The sequence below is a fragment of the Sarcophilus harrisii genome, chromosome 2 (assembly GCF_902635505.1).
Source record: "Sarcophilus harrisii chromosome 2, mSarHar1.11, whole genome shotgun sequence".
Classification (NCBI taxonomy): domain Eukaryota; kingdom Metazoa; phylum Chordata; class Mammalia; order Dasyuromorphia; family Dasyuridae; genus Sarcophilus; species Sarcophilus harrisii.
In genome coordinates this window covers 641032236-641050379 of record NC_045427.1, presented here as the reverse complement: position 1 = coordinate 641050379, position 18144 = coordinate 641032236, and the positions used below count along the sequence as shown (strand labels likewise).

At 35.3% G+C, this 18144-nt stretch overlaps 1 protein-coding gene across 1 annotated transcript in view; it reads left to right on the top strand.

The window, feature by feature from the left end:
- Positions 1 to 18144, top strand: part of CABCOCO1 (ciliary associated calcium binding coiled-coil 1) — a 154737-nt gene that overhangs the window by 45630 nt on the left and 90963 nt on the right. Inside the window, exon 4 of the mRNA XM_003755058.3 lies at positions 14595 to 14736. Within this exon, the coding sequence (XP_003755106.2) occupies positions 14595 to 14736 (142 nt within the window). The remainder of the gene's footprint in view (positions 1 to 14594; positions 14737 to 18144) is intronic.

Below are 18144 nucleotides of genomic sequence, written 5' to 3'. Positions count from 1 at the left end.
AACACTTTGCATGTGTTATCTCTTTTTTTTTTGGGGGGGGAACTCAAGATAACCCTGGGAAGTAGATTTCACAGGTATAATTATCCCAATGTTATGTGTGAAGAAATAGGTTCAGATTGCCATGGTCACATAGTTAGGGAGTGTTTTTGTTTTTTTAATAATGTTTTGCTTTTCCAAATAAATGCAAAGATAGTTTTCAACATTCACCTTTGCAAAATTTTGTGCTCCAAATTTTTCTCCCTCTCCCCCCCCTTTACCAAAACAGCAAGCAATCTGATATAGGTTAAACATGTGCAATTCTTCTAAACATATTTCCATATTTGTCATGCTTCACAGGATAAATCAGATCAAAGGGGCAAAAGACATGAGAAAGAAAAAATAAAACGAGCTAACAAACATCAGAAACAACAAAAAAAAGGCAAAAACAGTAGGCTTCCATCTGAATTCAATCTCTATGGAGATTCTCTCTGGATTCAGCTGATGAGCCTTTGGAAGCAGGATTTGAACCTGCTATCCCAGGCTGCCTCTGAGAGGAGTTTTAAAAAGACTGTGGCCCTTCCCTCCCTCTCTACTACCCATATTCTGGAGCCCTGCCACTCTCTCTTAGGCCATGTTGTTCAGGGGAAGGCTGTAGTTGCAGCTAATAAGGGATTTGGAAAACTAATGAGCTTTGTTTTCTCCACTGGGGAGGGAGATATAACTAGTTGAGAGAAATAGTTCACTCCAAAAGAATCAACAAAAATTAAGCACCTACTGTGTGCAAGGTGTGATGTGATTCATGGGAAGCCAGAATTGGGGGTGGGAAGAACCTACTTTCAGGGGGCTTACCTTCTCTGAAATATAGGAGGGGAAAAAAAACTGATGAAAATCATTAGGATGCAGCTGAGTGAGTCATTAGACAGCTTAGGAAGGTCTGTCTAACCTCTAAAACTCACATCAAAAGCACAGCGTGTGGATGTGGCCCCTCTGCCTTTCACCCTTTCTTCTGCACAAACATTTGAGCTAAAGTGGATAAGGCGTTTCCATTTTTAACTCTCTTTGCTTTGCTTAAAATTGACTCAGAATTATTCTTCTTAGGCTGAAACTTTATATCACTGGCCTCAGTTCAAAGTTGATTTTTGAAGACTTGAGCAAAATCCATTTAGCTGCTAATAAAACCGCGGGAGAGTAAAAAGTACGAATGCACAGCTAATCCAGAGGTGGGGGGGGGGGGGGGGGGGGGGCAAGGTGGGGGGGGGGGGGGGGGGGGGGGGAGAGAGTATCCAATTTTTTTTCCCTTTCTGGCCAAAAAAAAAAAAATACCCCAACCCTTCCATCTTCACACGGCCAGAGTCACCAGGAAAGAATGCAATCTCAGCCAGCTACTCCAAGAAGGAAGGTGATGGAGGCTTAAGGGGAAAATATGGGCTATTGAAATCATATGTACCCAGAGTTCAGACCCTCAGCAGCAGATTTTAGAATAGCATTAAATGGAAAAGTGGGCTCTGGGTGAAGAAATGCAATATGGTCATTACTGTGCATCACTATACCAGGAACCCAAGACTTTGGTCAGGGTGGGAACCACCTTCATGTCAATTCAATTTGATAAGCATTAATTAAACACTTGCTGTATACCAGCTAGTATTATGTAGAGTTAGAGAGTCAGGGAGTCAAGTAAAGTCCTTTCTCTGTCATATGCTAGCTGATCCCTGGGCAAGCCAATTAATTTTTCAGTAACCCCATAACCAAGCCTATAAACTTCAGAACATTTTGCAATGGTAAAGAGAATTTCCCTACTCCACTGAAATCACAGGTACAGACCAAATAAATGAATATATTATTAAAAGAATAAATAGGTAAAAAAAAAATAGATAAACCAACATAAATGTTCTGGGCACTGTGCTTGATCGCAGGGATCCAAAAGCAAAAAACTAACATTCGACTGGAAGGAAGAGCCACATGTTTATAAATGAGTAACAACAAAATATACCCAAAATGAGCATTTCAGCTTATCTATAACCTAAAGTCAGAGAATTGCCTGCAGCTCAGGGAGGAAAATGACTCACCCATTATCACAAAAGCATCATCTGAACCCATGTCCTCCCAACTACAGCACTGAACTCTGTGCCTGTAATTTCACAAATTCGTGGTCGCCCACCTTGTCGGCTCCCATCTATGCGTTCGCAAAACCCCACAAAAGAGAGAAAGACAATTTGGGGGGAGCAGATACATTGACGAAGTCACAGATCCATGCTAGCTAGTAGCTATTAGTATTGAGCCACTGATGCAGTCCCAGAGGAACAAAGTGAATGCCCAGGAATCTCATCTGTGAACATCCCCTGAGTCTTTCCACCGATCTCTGCTCTTTGCAATTCAACCAAATCCAAACTTGACCTGATCTAAGACAGTGGGGAGGAGGACTCAAGGAAGAGCACACATGGGAGCTCTGTGAAAGTATAGAAGCTAATATATCGAGGTCTCGGCCAAGGGTAGCCAAGATTAGATTAGAAAAGCAGATCGCTTTGTCCTTCCCCAACTCCACTGACATATCAATTACTCATTGGATTCAATATCAATTGTTCCTTGGGTGTCCAGGAAGGAGTTCTAAGTCAAGACGTATCTAGTGAAGATGTTTGTTGCCACCAGCCTGAGGATGACTGCCATCCCTGCCAGTTCTTTAGTGTGGGGTCTGAGCAAGTCTTGGGTTTGATTTCCTTGTCTGTTAAGTGAAGTATTGGGGTAGACAATCTCCAGGGAGTCTTCCAGCTCTGAATCTATCTCTCTCTTGTCTGAACTTGAAAGTCTTGATGTACTGCTCTCAAACTAATTAAACAAGTGTTCATTAATTGTCAACTCTATGTAAAGTCCTCTCTTGGAAGATAGTTATAAAATAAAATAATGCATTTCCCTAAGGGGTTTGCATCCTACTAAGGTGGGGAGAAGGTGCACACAAATTGTGTGCAAATGGATAAATGTGGATAAACACAGTAATTTCAAGGGGTAGAAAGTCCTAATAATTGGGGGAATCAGGAGGGGCTTCTTGGGACTGGGCTTGAAGGAAACCAGGGAATTATTTAGGGTAGAAGTGGGAAGTGAAAGCATTCCAGTCATGGAGGACCAGCAGCACAAAGATGTGGAGTTGGACCGTTGTGATCACGGACTAGACTAGAAAACGTGGGAATAAAGACAACTAACATGAAGTCTGGGAAAGTATATGGAAGTCAGATCATGGAAGGCTTTAAATGCAAGACTGAGGATTTTATATTGAAATTACCCTAAATTGCTAGGATAAAACTTGTATCCAAAACATAGCTTTTGTTATATAAAAAGCTGAATCTTGCCTAGTGGATAGGATAAAATAGCTAAAGCTAGAAGGAACCTGAGAGGCCAGATAGGTGAACCCCTCATTTTATAGATAAGAAATCTGCTTCCCAGAGAGAGATGACTTTTGCCCAGGTCACTTTGGCAGTGATATTGCCCCTCTCATTTTAGAGGTAGAGAACCTGAGGTCCAATGTGTATGACGTATCCAAGGCCATACAGCTAGTAAACACCAAATACAGAATTTGAACTCAAGTCTTCTGCCTCAGAATCAGTGCTCTTTCTCCTACATTTTTAATGTGAACACTGCTAAATGTGACATAAATGCATATAGGAAACATCTAACAACTTTGTACTCATGAACCCTACCTGTGACATCCAGTGTGACCACGGGCAAGACTCTCAGTCTCAGTTTCCTCATCTGTAAAAATGGGGATGATAATGCTCTGATATTAACCCCACATAGTTTTTGTAAGAATCAAATAAGAAATCACTTGTAAAGTGGTTCACACGCTAAAGGTCACCTGTTACTGCAGTTACCATTATTATCATCACACAAATACCTCATTCACACAAGTTTAGAGGAAAGGGAAACCAGATTTCCCTTTTGGGGACCCACATTTTCCCTCCAGAAATAAGGACACCATTTCCACTAAGTCCTGTTCCAAGGTTTCTTTATGGTACAGGAGTGATCCTGAGTTCCTCAAGGTTATGCCAATGGAGAGTAAAGCTGAGAGTATTCTTCTATGCTGGGCTAGCTTTGCATATGAATTAAGTGATGGGTCACATGCTCAATGAGAAAATTAGCCCCTTCAGAGTGAAGATGTTCATCCCCAAGCCTAAGGCAGAATGATGAATTTTTCAGCCTCTGAAACTTTGAAAGTTTCCATGTCACAGAAGACATGCAATCTTTAGCAGTGAAAGGATTTCCCACAAGAGCAAAATCACAGACCTGTGCAGTACTGGAGATGTACTTTATAAAATCCATCCATGTTCTTAGATGTTCTAAAAATATTATAGATCTTATTAGATGTATGTATATATATAGACATATATGAATAGCTATCTTGTGTGTATGTGAATATATAGACATTCATATACAATCATAATCACGGATATTGCTTGAGACTTAGATTTCATCGGGAACTCTTCACGTAGCAACTTCCTCCACTATTAGAAGTCATAAATTCTCAGTAATTTAGAATCTTAGAGCATTCCTAGGGCACTGAGATGAAATGTGACTCACCTGCAGTCAGAGGCAGGCCTGTCTTCTCAATATGATATAATAAGGCCATATAAAACTGCATTTTGCCTTCAGCTGAGTAGATCCCAAATTTCCTTTTTAAATTGTACATCTTATTCCTCTCTGCTCATTCTGATGGATGGCTTTCACCAGAGTGACCATTCCCTCCACTAATATAGATTGTAGTACTTCCTCATTCAATCCTATAGAGTTCTTGTCATCCCCTCCCCAATAAGTCCTCCATCAAGAACAAAACCATTGCACTGGGGGCAAGGGTAGGGGATAGGGAGGGGCTTTCCCCACCTTTACCCAGTAACTCAGAACTGCTCAGGCTGGCCATCCATTATCTCTTCTTATCAGTCTCTAGTGAATATTTTGCTGTTTTCATTGACCCTTTAATATCCCTAAATTCAATCACAAAGTAGCCCTTTTTCAATTTCCCAGTCAACACTTTTATGGACTGCTCCTGTCTAACAGGGTTTTTCATTTCACTGAGAATTCCCACTAACGTCAAATGGAGTTAAATGTGGAGATGAAAACGTATAAAGAAGCAGACCCCAGTTATTTAGAATAGAGAAATACTGGATCCATTCGGCAAGACTTCAGGGGTTTACCACAAGTAGAAAGAAAGCACAGATCTATTTGATTCAAGTTGATAAGCAATAAATCCAAAATCATAATTAGAACTTCCATGTTTTTTTTTCCCAAGACACTGTCTTGTTTCTATAACCACAAGTTAGAATGTAATCCAAATTAATAAATTCAGAAGTGTTTCAATTGTTCTGTCCTTCAATTTCTTATTTTTTCTTACCCTGAGTTTTTATTTATCTAACTGCCATATCCAGTATATATCCTACACATAAGTAAGTTCAATATATTTGTCCAGTTTTCCATTTTCTAATCAAAATGGTAATATGGGGGTAGGGAAGTTCTGACAATGCCATCTTTGTTAAAAGTTGAAATAGGCTTTTTTTTTGACATAATACATTTTCAGTTGGATTTTATTTTAAATGCCAAAGAACATAATGTTTTAGTTTAGCTATAATGTAATAGACTTTCCTTTGTGCATTCAATGGCCTTTGGTTTGTTTTTGTAGTGATGATCATAGACTTAGACTAGATGGGCTGGCAGCGTTAAAAACCCAAGATGTCCCACACAGGATTTATTATTTATGTATCCAAAATGACTTTTTCTCTTTACCATGATACTTCATTTAATGAACATCACCATCTTATCAGTTTTTCAGATTCAAAACCCAGAGCTCTAAGGAGTTGAAAATTCTAGGGAAAAAAAGGGAAATTAGATTGGGAGAAGAAAAGAAGTAGAAGGGATTACAAGGAATAGTCCCAAAATACAGTTATGGCAAAAGAAGGTACTTTGTCAGTCTATCAGTAAACATTTAAATTTATAATATGCGGAGGACTCTGGGGATATAAGGCTCCAAAATAAAACCATTCCTGACCTTGACAAATATATTTTCTCCTGTAAGCCATTTCAGAGTTTGAACTTAACTACCTAGAGATATCTCTAACCAACCGAACTAATACATGCACCACTTTCCTATCTATGTAAACTTTAATTTAACATTTTAAGAGTTCATTAAATTATGTGTTTTTCAAGACATAGTCTAAATTCAAGAAAACTGCAAAATTTTGAAGATATGATTTTATTGGGGGTTTTTTAAAAGCAGAAGTTGTTCCTAAGAAAAACACAAATGAAGTAGGCATATGCTTTCATCACCTAATCAATTTAAAAGATAATTGTAAAAATCACCAGTACAGTTATCCTTAACAGTACCTCTTTTTGGGGTGGTAAGAATTGGAGATTGAGGGAATGCCCATCAATTGGGGAACGGCTGAACAAGTTGTGGTATATAAATGTAATGCGATACTATTATACTGTAAGAAATGATTAATAAATGAAAGACTGGAAAGGGTTACATGAACTGATGCTGAGTGTAGTGAACAGAACCAGAACATTGTATACACTAAAAGCAACATTATACAATGATCAACTATGATGGATTGAGCTCTTCTCAGCAATAAAATGACCCAGGACAATCTCAAAAACTCATGATGGAAAATACTATCCACAAATAGAGAAAAAACTGATGGAGCCTAAAGATTGAAGCATATTTTTCACATTTTTCAAATTTCATGATTTTTTCCTTTTGTTCTGTTTTTCTTTTTTTCACAACATGACTAATTTGGAAATATGTTTTACATTATTGCACATGTATAACCTATATCAGATTGCCTGTTGTCTTGGGGGAGGGGAGGAAAGAGAAGGAGAAAAATTTGGAACTCAAAATCTTTCAAAAAATGAATGTTGAAAATTTTATATGTATTTGGAAAAAAACCAAAAGACTATTTTTTTTTAAATCACTAGTGTTGGAAGGACTGTGGAAAGATAGACACAGTAAAGCTGTTGTTTGAGCTAATAATTGGCCCAGTCATTTTGGAAAACAATTAGGAATTTTACAAGTCAATAAAATGCTTACATTCACAAACTATTATATCCAACTATTATACCCCCAAAGAGATCAATGAGAAAGAGAAAGGGCATGTATATGGCAACATGCCCATTGCAACATTCCTCGTGGAAGATTATTTTAAGCCAGAAATAAAGTGAGTGGATACCCACTGACTGGGAAATGGCCAAACAAATTATAGTATATAAGTGAAATGGAATATTATTGTACTATAAGAAAGACTTCATATGAGGAATGCAGAACACAGAAAGACTTATGCAAATAAATGTAGCCTAAGAGAGTGGAACCCAAGGTAGCACCACAGTGGAAAGAAATCTGGAGTCAGGAAAACCAAAGTTCAAATCCTACCTTATATACTTTTTAGTTGTAATTCATGGGCAAGTCTTTTTAACCCCTGTCTGCCTCAGTTGCCGCATTTATAAAATAGGGATAATAACACCTACTTCTTTCTACGGATGATTAAATAATATATTTATAAAGTGCTTTTATTATATTTTATTTTTATTATTTATAATAAATATATTAAATAAATGTAAATATAATAAATATATTGAATAAATATAAAATATTATTTGTGGTAGTTATTATAATAAAATATTAATAGTATTTTATTTTATTCCCAATTACATGTAAAAATAATTTTAAACATTCTTTTTTGTTGTTTTGAGTTCCTGATTCTTTCCCTCTCTCCTCACCCTGTCCCTTTCCCCGAGACAATAAGCAGTTTGATATGTTATACATGTGTAATCATGTCAAACATATTTCCATATTAGTCATGTGGAAAAGAAGAAACAGACCATCAAAAAGCCAAAAATAATATGTTTTGATTTGTATTCAGATTCCATAAGTTCTTTCTGGAGATGGACAGCGTTTTTCTTCATGGGTTTTTTGGAATTGTCTTTGGTCGTTGTGTTGATGAGAATGGCTCATATCTATGAGAATAGTTAAGTCATTCACAGCTGACCATCATACATGCCGTTATAATGTGCATTGTTCTCTGGGTCTGCTCAATTTGCTTTGTGTAAGTCCAGTTTTTTCTGAAATCATCTGCTCATTATTTCTTGTAGTATAATTGTATTATATTGAATTTGTATACCACAATTTGTTTAGCCATTCCCTCAATTTCCAATTCTTAGTCACCACAAAAAGGTACTATAAATAGTATTATACAAATAGGTCTTTGTTCACTCTTTAAAAATGCTCTTTGGGATACAGATTTAATAGTGGTACTGTTGGATCAAAGAGTAAACACGGATTTACAGTCTTTTAGGCACAGTTCCTAATTACTCCCAAAATGGTTGGACCAGTTCACAACTACATCAACATATTAGTATCCCACACCCCCTCCACCATTTATCATTTTGCTTTTCTGTCATAGTACCCAATTTGATAGGTATGAAATGATACCTCAGATTTTTTTCAATTTGCATTTCTCAAATCAATAATGATTTAGAAGCTTTCTTCATGTAACTATAGATAGCTTTGATTTGCTTTGGTCTGAAAACTGCCTGTTCACATCCTCTGATCATTTATTAATTAAGGAATGAATTTTATTCTTCTACATTTGACTCAGTTCTCTATATAGTTGAGAAATGAGTCCTTTATCAGACACATTTGCTATAAAAATTGTTTTCTAGCTCTCCTTTTTCCTTCTAATATTGGTTGCATTGGTTTTAATTTGTGCCAAAACTTAAAAAAAAACACATAATCAAAATTGTTATCAAATATATCAATATTAATATGTGAATAATTAATTCAAATTATCCATTTTACATCTTATGATCTTCTATCTCTTGTTTGGTCATTAAATTCTTTCTCCATAGATCTGACAAGTAAACTATTTCTTTGGTCATTAAATTCTTTCTTTCTCTATAGATCTGACAAGTAAACTATTCCTTTGCTCTCCTAATTTGTTTATGGTATCATGCTTTATGTCAAAATCATGTACCCATTTTGATCTTATCATGATATTCAGTGTGAGATGTTGGTATACACTGCTTTCCAGTTTTCCCAGCAGTTCTTGTCCCAAAAGCTTCAGTCTTTGAGTTTATTAAACAGCAGATCACTATGGAAAATTACTACTATATCTTGTATTCCCTAACCTATTCCACTGATCTACCACCCTGTATCCTAGCCAGTACCAGATATCTTTGATGATGACCGCTTTATAAAATAGTATGAGATATGATATGATCTCATAGTCTGGAATGAGGAGGCCATTTTCCTTTGCATTTTTTTTTTCATTGATTCCATTGATATTCTTGACCTTTATTCTTTCAAATGAATTTTGTTATGACTTTTTGTAGTGTGATTGATATGGGACTGAATAAGTAAATTAAGTTAGGTAAAACTGTTATTTCATTATTTTAACTCAACTTATTCATGAACAATTATAATTTTTCCAATTGTTTACATCCAACTTTATTTGTATAAGAAGTGATTTGTAATTCTGTTTATATAATTTCTGGGTTGGCATGCAGACTGCCAAATATTTTATGTTTTTAATTTATATTGACATTTTATTGACAATTTTGTCATCAATATTATATTGACAATTTATGTTGTCAAAAGTTATTTTAAATGGATTTTCTCTTTTTATGTCTTGCTTCTGGACTTTTTATAATACATAAAAATACTGATGACTTAGGTAGATTTATTTTATATCTTGGCTACTTTGTTGATATTGTTAATTATTTCATCTAGTTTTTTCACTGATTCTTTGGGATTCTCTAAATATACCCTCATATCATCTTCAAGGAGTGATAGTTTTGTTTCCTCATTGCCTGTTCTAATTCTTCAATTTCTTTTTTTTTTTTTTATTGCTGTAGCTAACATTTATAATTTAACATCAAATAATAGTGGTGATAATGCGTATCCTTGTTTTACTTCTAATGTTATTGGGAAGACTTCTATTTAAACTCCATTAGAAAAAATTACTTACTGATGGCTTTAGACAGCTACTACTTTTCATCTTAAATCCATAAACGAACTTACCCATTTTAAACATTTTAAGCAAAGTTCCATTTATTCCTATGTTCTCTATTATTTTTAGTAGAAATGGGTGCTGTATTTTGTCAACAGCTTTTTTTCTGCCTCTTTTGAGATAATCATAAGGTTTCTGTTAGTTTTGTTATTGACATGGCATTGGTATGTTATTGATATTGATAGATTTTCCTAATATTGAACTACTTGGTCCTGCTTTACTGATAAATATCACAGCTGGTCTTAGATATGATAGTCAAGATATATTGCTGTTATTATATATCACACCTGATCTTAGATATGATCCTCAAGGTATATTGCTATTGTCCCCTTGCTAACATTTAACTTAAATTTTTTCTATCAAAATTCACTAGGGAAATTAGTTTATTGTTTTCTTTCTCTGTTTTGACTCTTCCTGCTTTATGCCAAACCAGGACCAAATAATTTTATATAGTAATGAATGGTTTTTTTTAAATATTTTTTAAATGTTTAGTAGAATTCATTTGTAATTCCATCTGACCCTATGGATTTTTCCTAGGGTTTTCTTAGGGTTTCCTAGAGATTATCAGATTATTGGTCTATAGTTAGGCAAAATATCCTCTAATAATTGATTTAATTTCCTCTTCACTGATGATGAATGCATCCTTTTTATTCTTGATACCAATAATTTAGTTTCTTTTTAAAATCAAATAAACCAATGATTTTATTGTATTGATTTTTTTCATCAAAACAGTTCTTAGTTTTATTTATTAGTTCAATGATTTTCTTGTTTTCAATTTTATTAATTTCTCCTTTTATTTTCAGAATTTTCAATCTGGTGTTTGATTGAGGATTCTGAATTGGTTCTTTTTTCTAGTTTTTTTTTTTTTTTTAGTTGTATTCCCAATTCATTGTCTGCTCTTTGTCTGTTTTATTGATGTAAGTATTTAGAAATAAAAATTTTCCTTTTGTACTTTGTATTCTATTAATTTTGGTATATCATCTTTTTAAATGAAGTTATTGTTTATATGATTTTTCTTTGACCCACATATTTTTAGCATAAGATTTAGTTTCCAATTAATTTTTATCTCTCTTTCCATGACCCTATATCACTTGTAATTTATATTGCATCATGATCTAGAAAGATTGCACTTAATATTTCTGCCTTTTTGTATCTGATGGGGGGGAGGGGGTTGCTCTAATATTTGATCAGTTTTTGTGTAATTTCTATGTATTACTGAGAAAAAGGCATATTGTTTTCTGTCTCCATTCAATTTTTTCCATTGAACTATCATATCTAATTTTTATAAAATTCTATTCACTTCCTTAACTTCTTTATTGCTTGATTTATATAGTTACTTGAGGGATAAGTAGAGGTTCCGCCATTAACATGTTACAACATTTGGTACATATATATTTAATATTATTATTACTTCATTGTTTATGATAGCTTTTAGCAAAATGTAGTTTCCTACTTTGTCTCTTTTATTAGATCCATTTTTGTGTTTGGTTTGGGATCTTAATTGCTATCCCTGCCTTTTTTTTTTTTTTTTTTTTTTTTTTTTTTTACTTCAACTAAAGTAGAATAGATTCTGTTCCAACCCCTTACCTTTATTCTATTTGTATCTTTCTGATTCAAATGTGTTTCTTGTAAACAACATATAATAGGATTCTGGATTTTAATCCACTCTGTTATCTGCTTTCCTTTTATGGTTGAGGTCATCCCATTCACATTCATAGTTGTAAGGAGGTATTTCCTTCCATCCTATTTTCCCCTGTTTCTCCTTTCTCTCTTTTCTTTCCAACCTGTCCCTCTGCACCAGAGTTTTGATGATGACCACAGTCTTCTCCAATATGCCCTCCTTTTTAATTTACTTTTCTTATTCCCTCCTTCTACTTTATTACTATTGTCATTACAGATTTCTACATTCAATTAAGTGTGCATGTTATTTCCTCTCTGAGCCAATTATAATGAGATTAAGGTTCAAGTAATGTTCCCCACACTCCCATTTATTCCTCCACTGTAATAGATCTTTTGTTTATCTTCTTGTGAGATAATTTACCCCTATTCTATCTCTTCCTTCCTTCTCCCAATACAATCCTCTTTCTCACCCCTTAATTTTGTTTTTGAATTCTGTGAATATCATCCCATAAAGTCAGCTTATCCCTGTATCCTCTATCTATGTGTACTCTTTCTAACTGCTCTTAAAATGATAAAATTCTTGAGTTACAAGTATCGCTTTCCCATATAGAAATATAAACAATTTAACTTTAATAAATCTCCTTATGTTTTTATCTTTCCTGTTTACCTTGTCATGCTTCTCTTGATTCCCATATCTGAAAGTCAAATTTTCTATTTTGCTCTGATTTTTTTCATCAGGAATGCTTGAAAGTCCTCTATTTCATTGAATATTTGTTTTTTTTCACTTGAAAGATTATGCTCAGTTTCACTGTATAGGTGATTCTTGTTTGTAATCCTAGCTCCTTTGCCTTCTGAAATATCATATCCCAAGCCCTCTGGTTCTTTAATGTAATCCTAACTGGGATTCCATGATATTTGAATTCTTTGTTTTTGGCTGCTTGCAGTATTTTCTCCATGACCTGAAAATTCTGAAATTTGAATAGAATATTCCTTGGAGTTTTCATTTTTGAATCTTTTTCAGGAGGTGATCAGTGAATTCCTCTAATTTCTATTTTACCTTCTGATTCTAGGGTATCTAGGCAGTTTTCCTCGATAATTTCTTGAAATATATCATCCAAACTCTTTTTTTTTTCTGTCATGACTTTCAAGTAATCCAATAATTCTTAAACTCTCTCTCCCAGATATATTTTCCAAGTAACTTGTTTCTCTAATGTGGTATTTCACATTTTCTTCTTTTTTTCATTCTTTTGATTTTTGTTTTATTGTATACTGATGTCTCATAGAGTCATTATCTTCCATTTGCCCAATTTTAATTTTTAATGAATTAACTTTTGTGATTCCTTTTTCATTTGACCAGTTCTACCTTTTGAGGAGTTGTTTTCTTCAGTGAATTTTTGAATATATTTTTTCCCATTTTTTGTGCTTCCTATTTACCAAGGAATATATTGACTTTCTTTTCATGATTTTCCCTCAATTTTTCTTCTACCTCTTATTTGTTCTTAAAATTCCTTTTTATGCTCTTTTTTGGATCTGAGACCAATTAACATTTTTCTATGAGGCTTTGCATATAAGTATTTTGACATGGTTGTCTTCTTCTGAGTTTGTTTTGACCTTCATTTTCACTAGAGTAATTTTCTATGGTCAGATTCTTTTTTTGCACATTTTCTGGCTTCTGGCCTGCTGCACTGAAGGCTTGACGTCTTACCTTCTGTGTCACTGATCTATTGTATCAAGACCACAGGGCTTTGCCATTGACCTGCACTGAGGATTAGTGCCTCTCATTGACTTGCTGGAGTGCAGTCTGTTTCTGACTTGCTTGAACACCACCTTCATTGGACTGCACCCTTCTTTTATCTGAGTGAAATAAATCATTTATGTTGATCTTCTAAGTTGTCTTGGTCTGGGAAAACTATTTTGCTTCATCGATTTTGTTGTTTTATGAGGCAGAGTTTGTATTTGAAGGTAAATTTGGGAGGGCTTGTTAAGTTCCTATCTTATTGTGACTCCTCCCAAATTTCAAACTTTAAAGAGCTATATAAGTAGGAGTTCTTACAATGTCAATTAAAAAATTATCAAGATACTTACAAATTCAGATTTACTGCAAGATCAATATTGTTCCCTCCTCCTCTCCCCAAAAAAGAACAAGAAGCAGCATGTAATAACGAATGGAGTTCTGAAGTTGGAGTCACAAGGCAGAATTAAAATCCTACCTCAAATACCAGCAATGTGATCCTGGGGAAATCAATTTATGTCTCTTATGGGTGACCTCATCTATAAAACGAGAAGGTTGAACAAAATGATCTTTGAGAATTCTTCCAGGTCTAAATATGTGATAATATTATATTAGGAAACATATTTCCCTCTCTATGGTAAGAGGTAGAGAACTATGAAAATAGCACAATCTATTGTAAGAAATTTTTACTTTATTGGTTGAAATTTCCCTTTCCCATTTAATTCTCACAACAACCCTCCTAATATGGTCCTAAAAGTACAGATGAGGAAATTGAGGCTGATAGTTTAAGTGATTTGCTCAGGGCAAGTATCTGTTAGTTAATGCTATAGAATACAAGTTCAGGATACTGTCCACAGCTACCGCCACCATCTCAAGAATTAAGTTGCAGGGAAGTATCCTGGAAAATCATCCTAATGTTTAAAAGCTTGAATAACATTATTAAATAGGAATAATGAGAAAAAATTAAGTAAAAGTCAAAACTGTGCTCAAATGCTTCAGGCATTATTATGCAACTATTTGTGTAAATAACTCTCAGTTGTTAGGGTTGATGACTGCTTTCAAGGAAGGAATATAGGCAACAATATTTGCTGTATCTGTCTTTGGAAACACTGCATTTTAAAGAGTTCTGAAAGTACATTTTTTTTGCACTCTGAGTAGGTTTCGAGTGCCAAGAAAGCATCCATCATAATTACACTTACTTCTCATTTCTTTGAATTTCATTTCAGCCCTACATGCAACCCTGGAAGACAGCATAAAGTTTCTGGGGGAAGTAATGGCTGAAATTGGACCAAATATCATAGATAAGCCTTACATGAATGTCTTTAACGTACAACAAGCCAACGAGATCATCGATTACCTGAAGATGAGGTATTCTTCCTTTCGTAAAGCTATTCCAACCCTGAAGAAAGGGCTTATGAAATAAAATAATGCCTTTAAGAAATTTTGAACAAAGCCAACTTTTTATTTTTGTACATCAGCGTATATAGATCTGCCACCTAACAAACAAAAGTCAGGAAATGCAAAGTTTTAGCTAACTTAACATCTCTAAAATGTGCTTATGGTAAGATGGCATTTTCTAAAGTTCCTCTTATGCTAAAATACGCCAGGATATTTTTAGACCTAGTACTCAAGCCCATATCTTCCTGCACATCTCATGTTTCAAGGGTACTTCCGTGCAATCTCTAAGATGGAAGGGTCCTCAGTGGCCATTGAAGGTTGTCAGACTCACAACCAAAAGGCTAAGTGTAGCCAGAACTAGCTCAAAGTGTAATGGAGAAATGTTTAATAAAATAAAAAAAAAAATGCAATATGACATAGATAATGTTAATTTATGATTTTCTAAGTCACTATGAACCCATAGGTATCGTTGCTATTTGGGTTTGACACCATTAATCCAGGCCACCTGAAAAAGAGGCCCTTTGCTTCTCACACGGAAAATGACCATCATCCTCTGCTCTAATTCCTCCAATGGCAGAATACACAATCTCCCAGGGAAACCCATTTCACTCTCAGCTAAGACTGATTTCAATGAGCTATAGAGAGGATAATGATGGGCATAGAGCCAGGATGACCAGAGAGAGATCAGATTCTGCTTCTGACACTAAATTAGTCTGTTGTATGATTAACTACGGACAAGCCATTTAACCTTTATGATCATCATGCAACATTTTAAGACTAAAAGACATAAATAACCATGAATTGTGCCAGTGACATGAATGCCTACAAATAACATCCCAAATGACTGACTTACCTTCTTTACACAGAGTTGGAACGTGTCTCTTCTTCCTCTATTTCTTGTCTCAGTCCTGCCTCCAGGAGCCAAGCAGAAGAAATAACCGCTATTTCATGTGATAGTCTCCTAAAAACAGGACATTTGTTGTGTTCCCTGATCCTTCTCTTCTCCAGACTAAACATTCCCAGGTCCTTTAATTCTCATTCAGCAGCCACACCTTAGTAAAACCCTCTGCTGATAGACTAAACCAGGTTGAAGCCTCAAACCCACTGGTTAGTTAGGGCATATTTACTTCAAGTATCTGAAAACTTCCCCTGCTAAGTGGATGAGAACATTTTATTCCATTGGCCATGGAGTCAGCTGAAACAAGCTCTGTAGCATGTTCAGACATCCAAGATGTCCAGGTGGTTTATCCCTAATATTTTGACTCTTTGTTCTGTCTCTAAACTTTGGTGATTCTGGAAGAGAGAGTGGGGCTGATGACTTTATGCAAATCTGCCTCATTTAAACCCTATCCATGTTTTGAGTCAAGACATTACCCAGGATGCTATTTGTCCTCTTCAAAAGCAAATGACAAACAATTGCAGCAATTTAGCATCAACTTGAGGCCCTTAGTTGCCATCTTGGTTGCCTTCTAACTTATCATATACTCACAACTAAGCACTCTATCTCAGCTATTATAGTTCTTAGAAGATAATAAATCCACTCCCTTCATTTTACCAATAAGGAAACTGAGGCAGAAGTGGTTTAAGGACTTGCCTATAGTCACACAACTAGTGCCTGAGTCAAGATTTGAATCCAGGTCTTTCTTGTTCCAACTCCAATCCATTACTGCCTGCTGTCTCAGCCAACACACTCATGGCTACCATGTATGAAGGCTCAATAAGCACTGAAATCATAGATATAGAGATGGAAGAATAGGACCAGATATTCTGACCCCTTCATCTTACAGATTAGGAAACTGAGATCAGTGGAGAGTGACTTGCTTAGTGTCCTACAAAAAGCAGCACCCTCCGAGGTGGGATTTGAATCCAGGTTCTCTGATTACAACATCAAGTCTTCAGCTCTTTTACCCAAAGGTGTGAAGAGCTTGTACAACTCTTGCCAGGCAATTTAGAAGCAGCCAAAAATGTACACTAATGCACATTAACACAATAAAATAGTGAGTGCAGATTCCTAAGCAAGTCCAGACATCCCCCATCTCTTCACAGTTTCTTAAAAACACTCCAGATTTCTCTTTTGTGATGGCCATGTCCCTAATTTACATTGTCATTTTTTACTTACTGGTCCTACATCTTACATCCTTCCTTTGATTATGAGCTGCATCTTTTTATGCTTTCATGTCCCTGAGACGTACACATAGTAGGCCCTTAATAAATGGATTTTTGAATAGAACAGAATTAAATTAAATGCGTTATGTTAGTGGAGAGATCTGCTCCTAATGTTACTCTGAGAAACCCAGCTGCCCGAGGATTTCTCCATTGATTTCAAATGCATTGAAACTTTGATCCATTACAACTTTCAGCAAAAACCATTATTATACATGCTCAGTAGCTACATTTTAAATGTTAATTTCTCAGTTATATTAAAATCAATTTTCTTAAATAGCAAAAGGCACCAGAGTGAAACAGAAACCACTAAGATTTTTTTTTTGTTCTCGGGCATTTTTGGAGATTATGAGACTATTAATTTTCCCAACCAGCAGGAAGAGAATTAAAGAAATTCAAATATTACCACAAACAGGATATTAGAGCTCAACATTTCAGCATCTTCCCAGTCTCCAATGAGATGTCACTGAGAGTCATCTTTGCACCGGCGACAGTATCATTTGTTTGGGGGACCCTCTTGACCTTTGATATTGTCAGAGCTACTTAGTTTTTAGGTTTTAGGAAAGGAACAAAACAGATTCATTAATCATTCCTTCTTTTCTGCTACATTCATCCAACCTATCCCAAGAAAATTAATTTAATCATATTCAAGTTCATCCTTAAGTAAAAAAAGTAACTTGAAATTGATGATGAATTTCATCCTACTCAGTTTTGAATTAGAAAATAAGCTCATTGAGGGCAGGAACTATTTTTTTTTTTTTGGTCTGACTTTAGCCTCTTGGTTAAATTTCTGACTTTCTGTACTTGGGCAGTTGATCTGAAGCTGAATATGTGTCAGGGAGCAGATAACTTGATATCTTATTATTCTCAATAAATGACATTGCACAAAAGGGCATCCCCTAGCACCTGACACATTGCCTCACTCATAGTATAAGGTTAATAAATGCTTTTTGAATTGAAATGACCTGAAGTGAATTGAATGGAATTAGGGAAAACCACAGGAGAAATGAAAACAGATTGGAGCCCACGAAAGCAGCATAGCTGGTTCCAATGATTAGGACTTTCACATAGGAGAGGAATTGGATTTCCTCTGTTCAGTCCCAGAGGGAAGAGTTGGGAGAAATATTTCAATGGAAGGTACCATTAAGCTAATTCAAGGCTGATGTAAGGAAGTACTTCCTAAGCTCTCCCAAATTGGAGTGTGCTTCCTCAGAA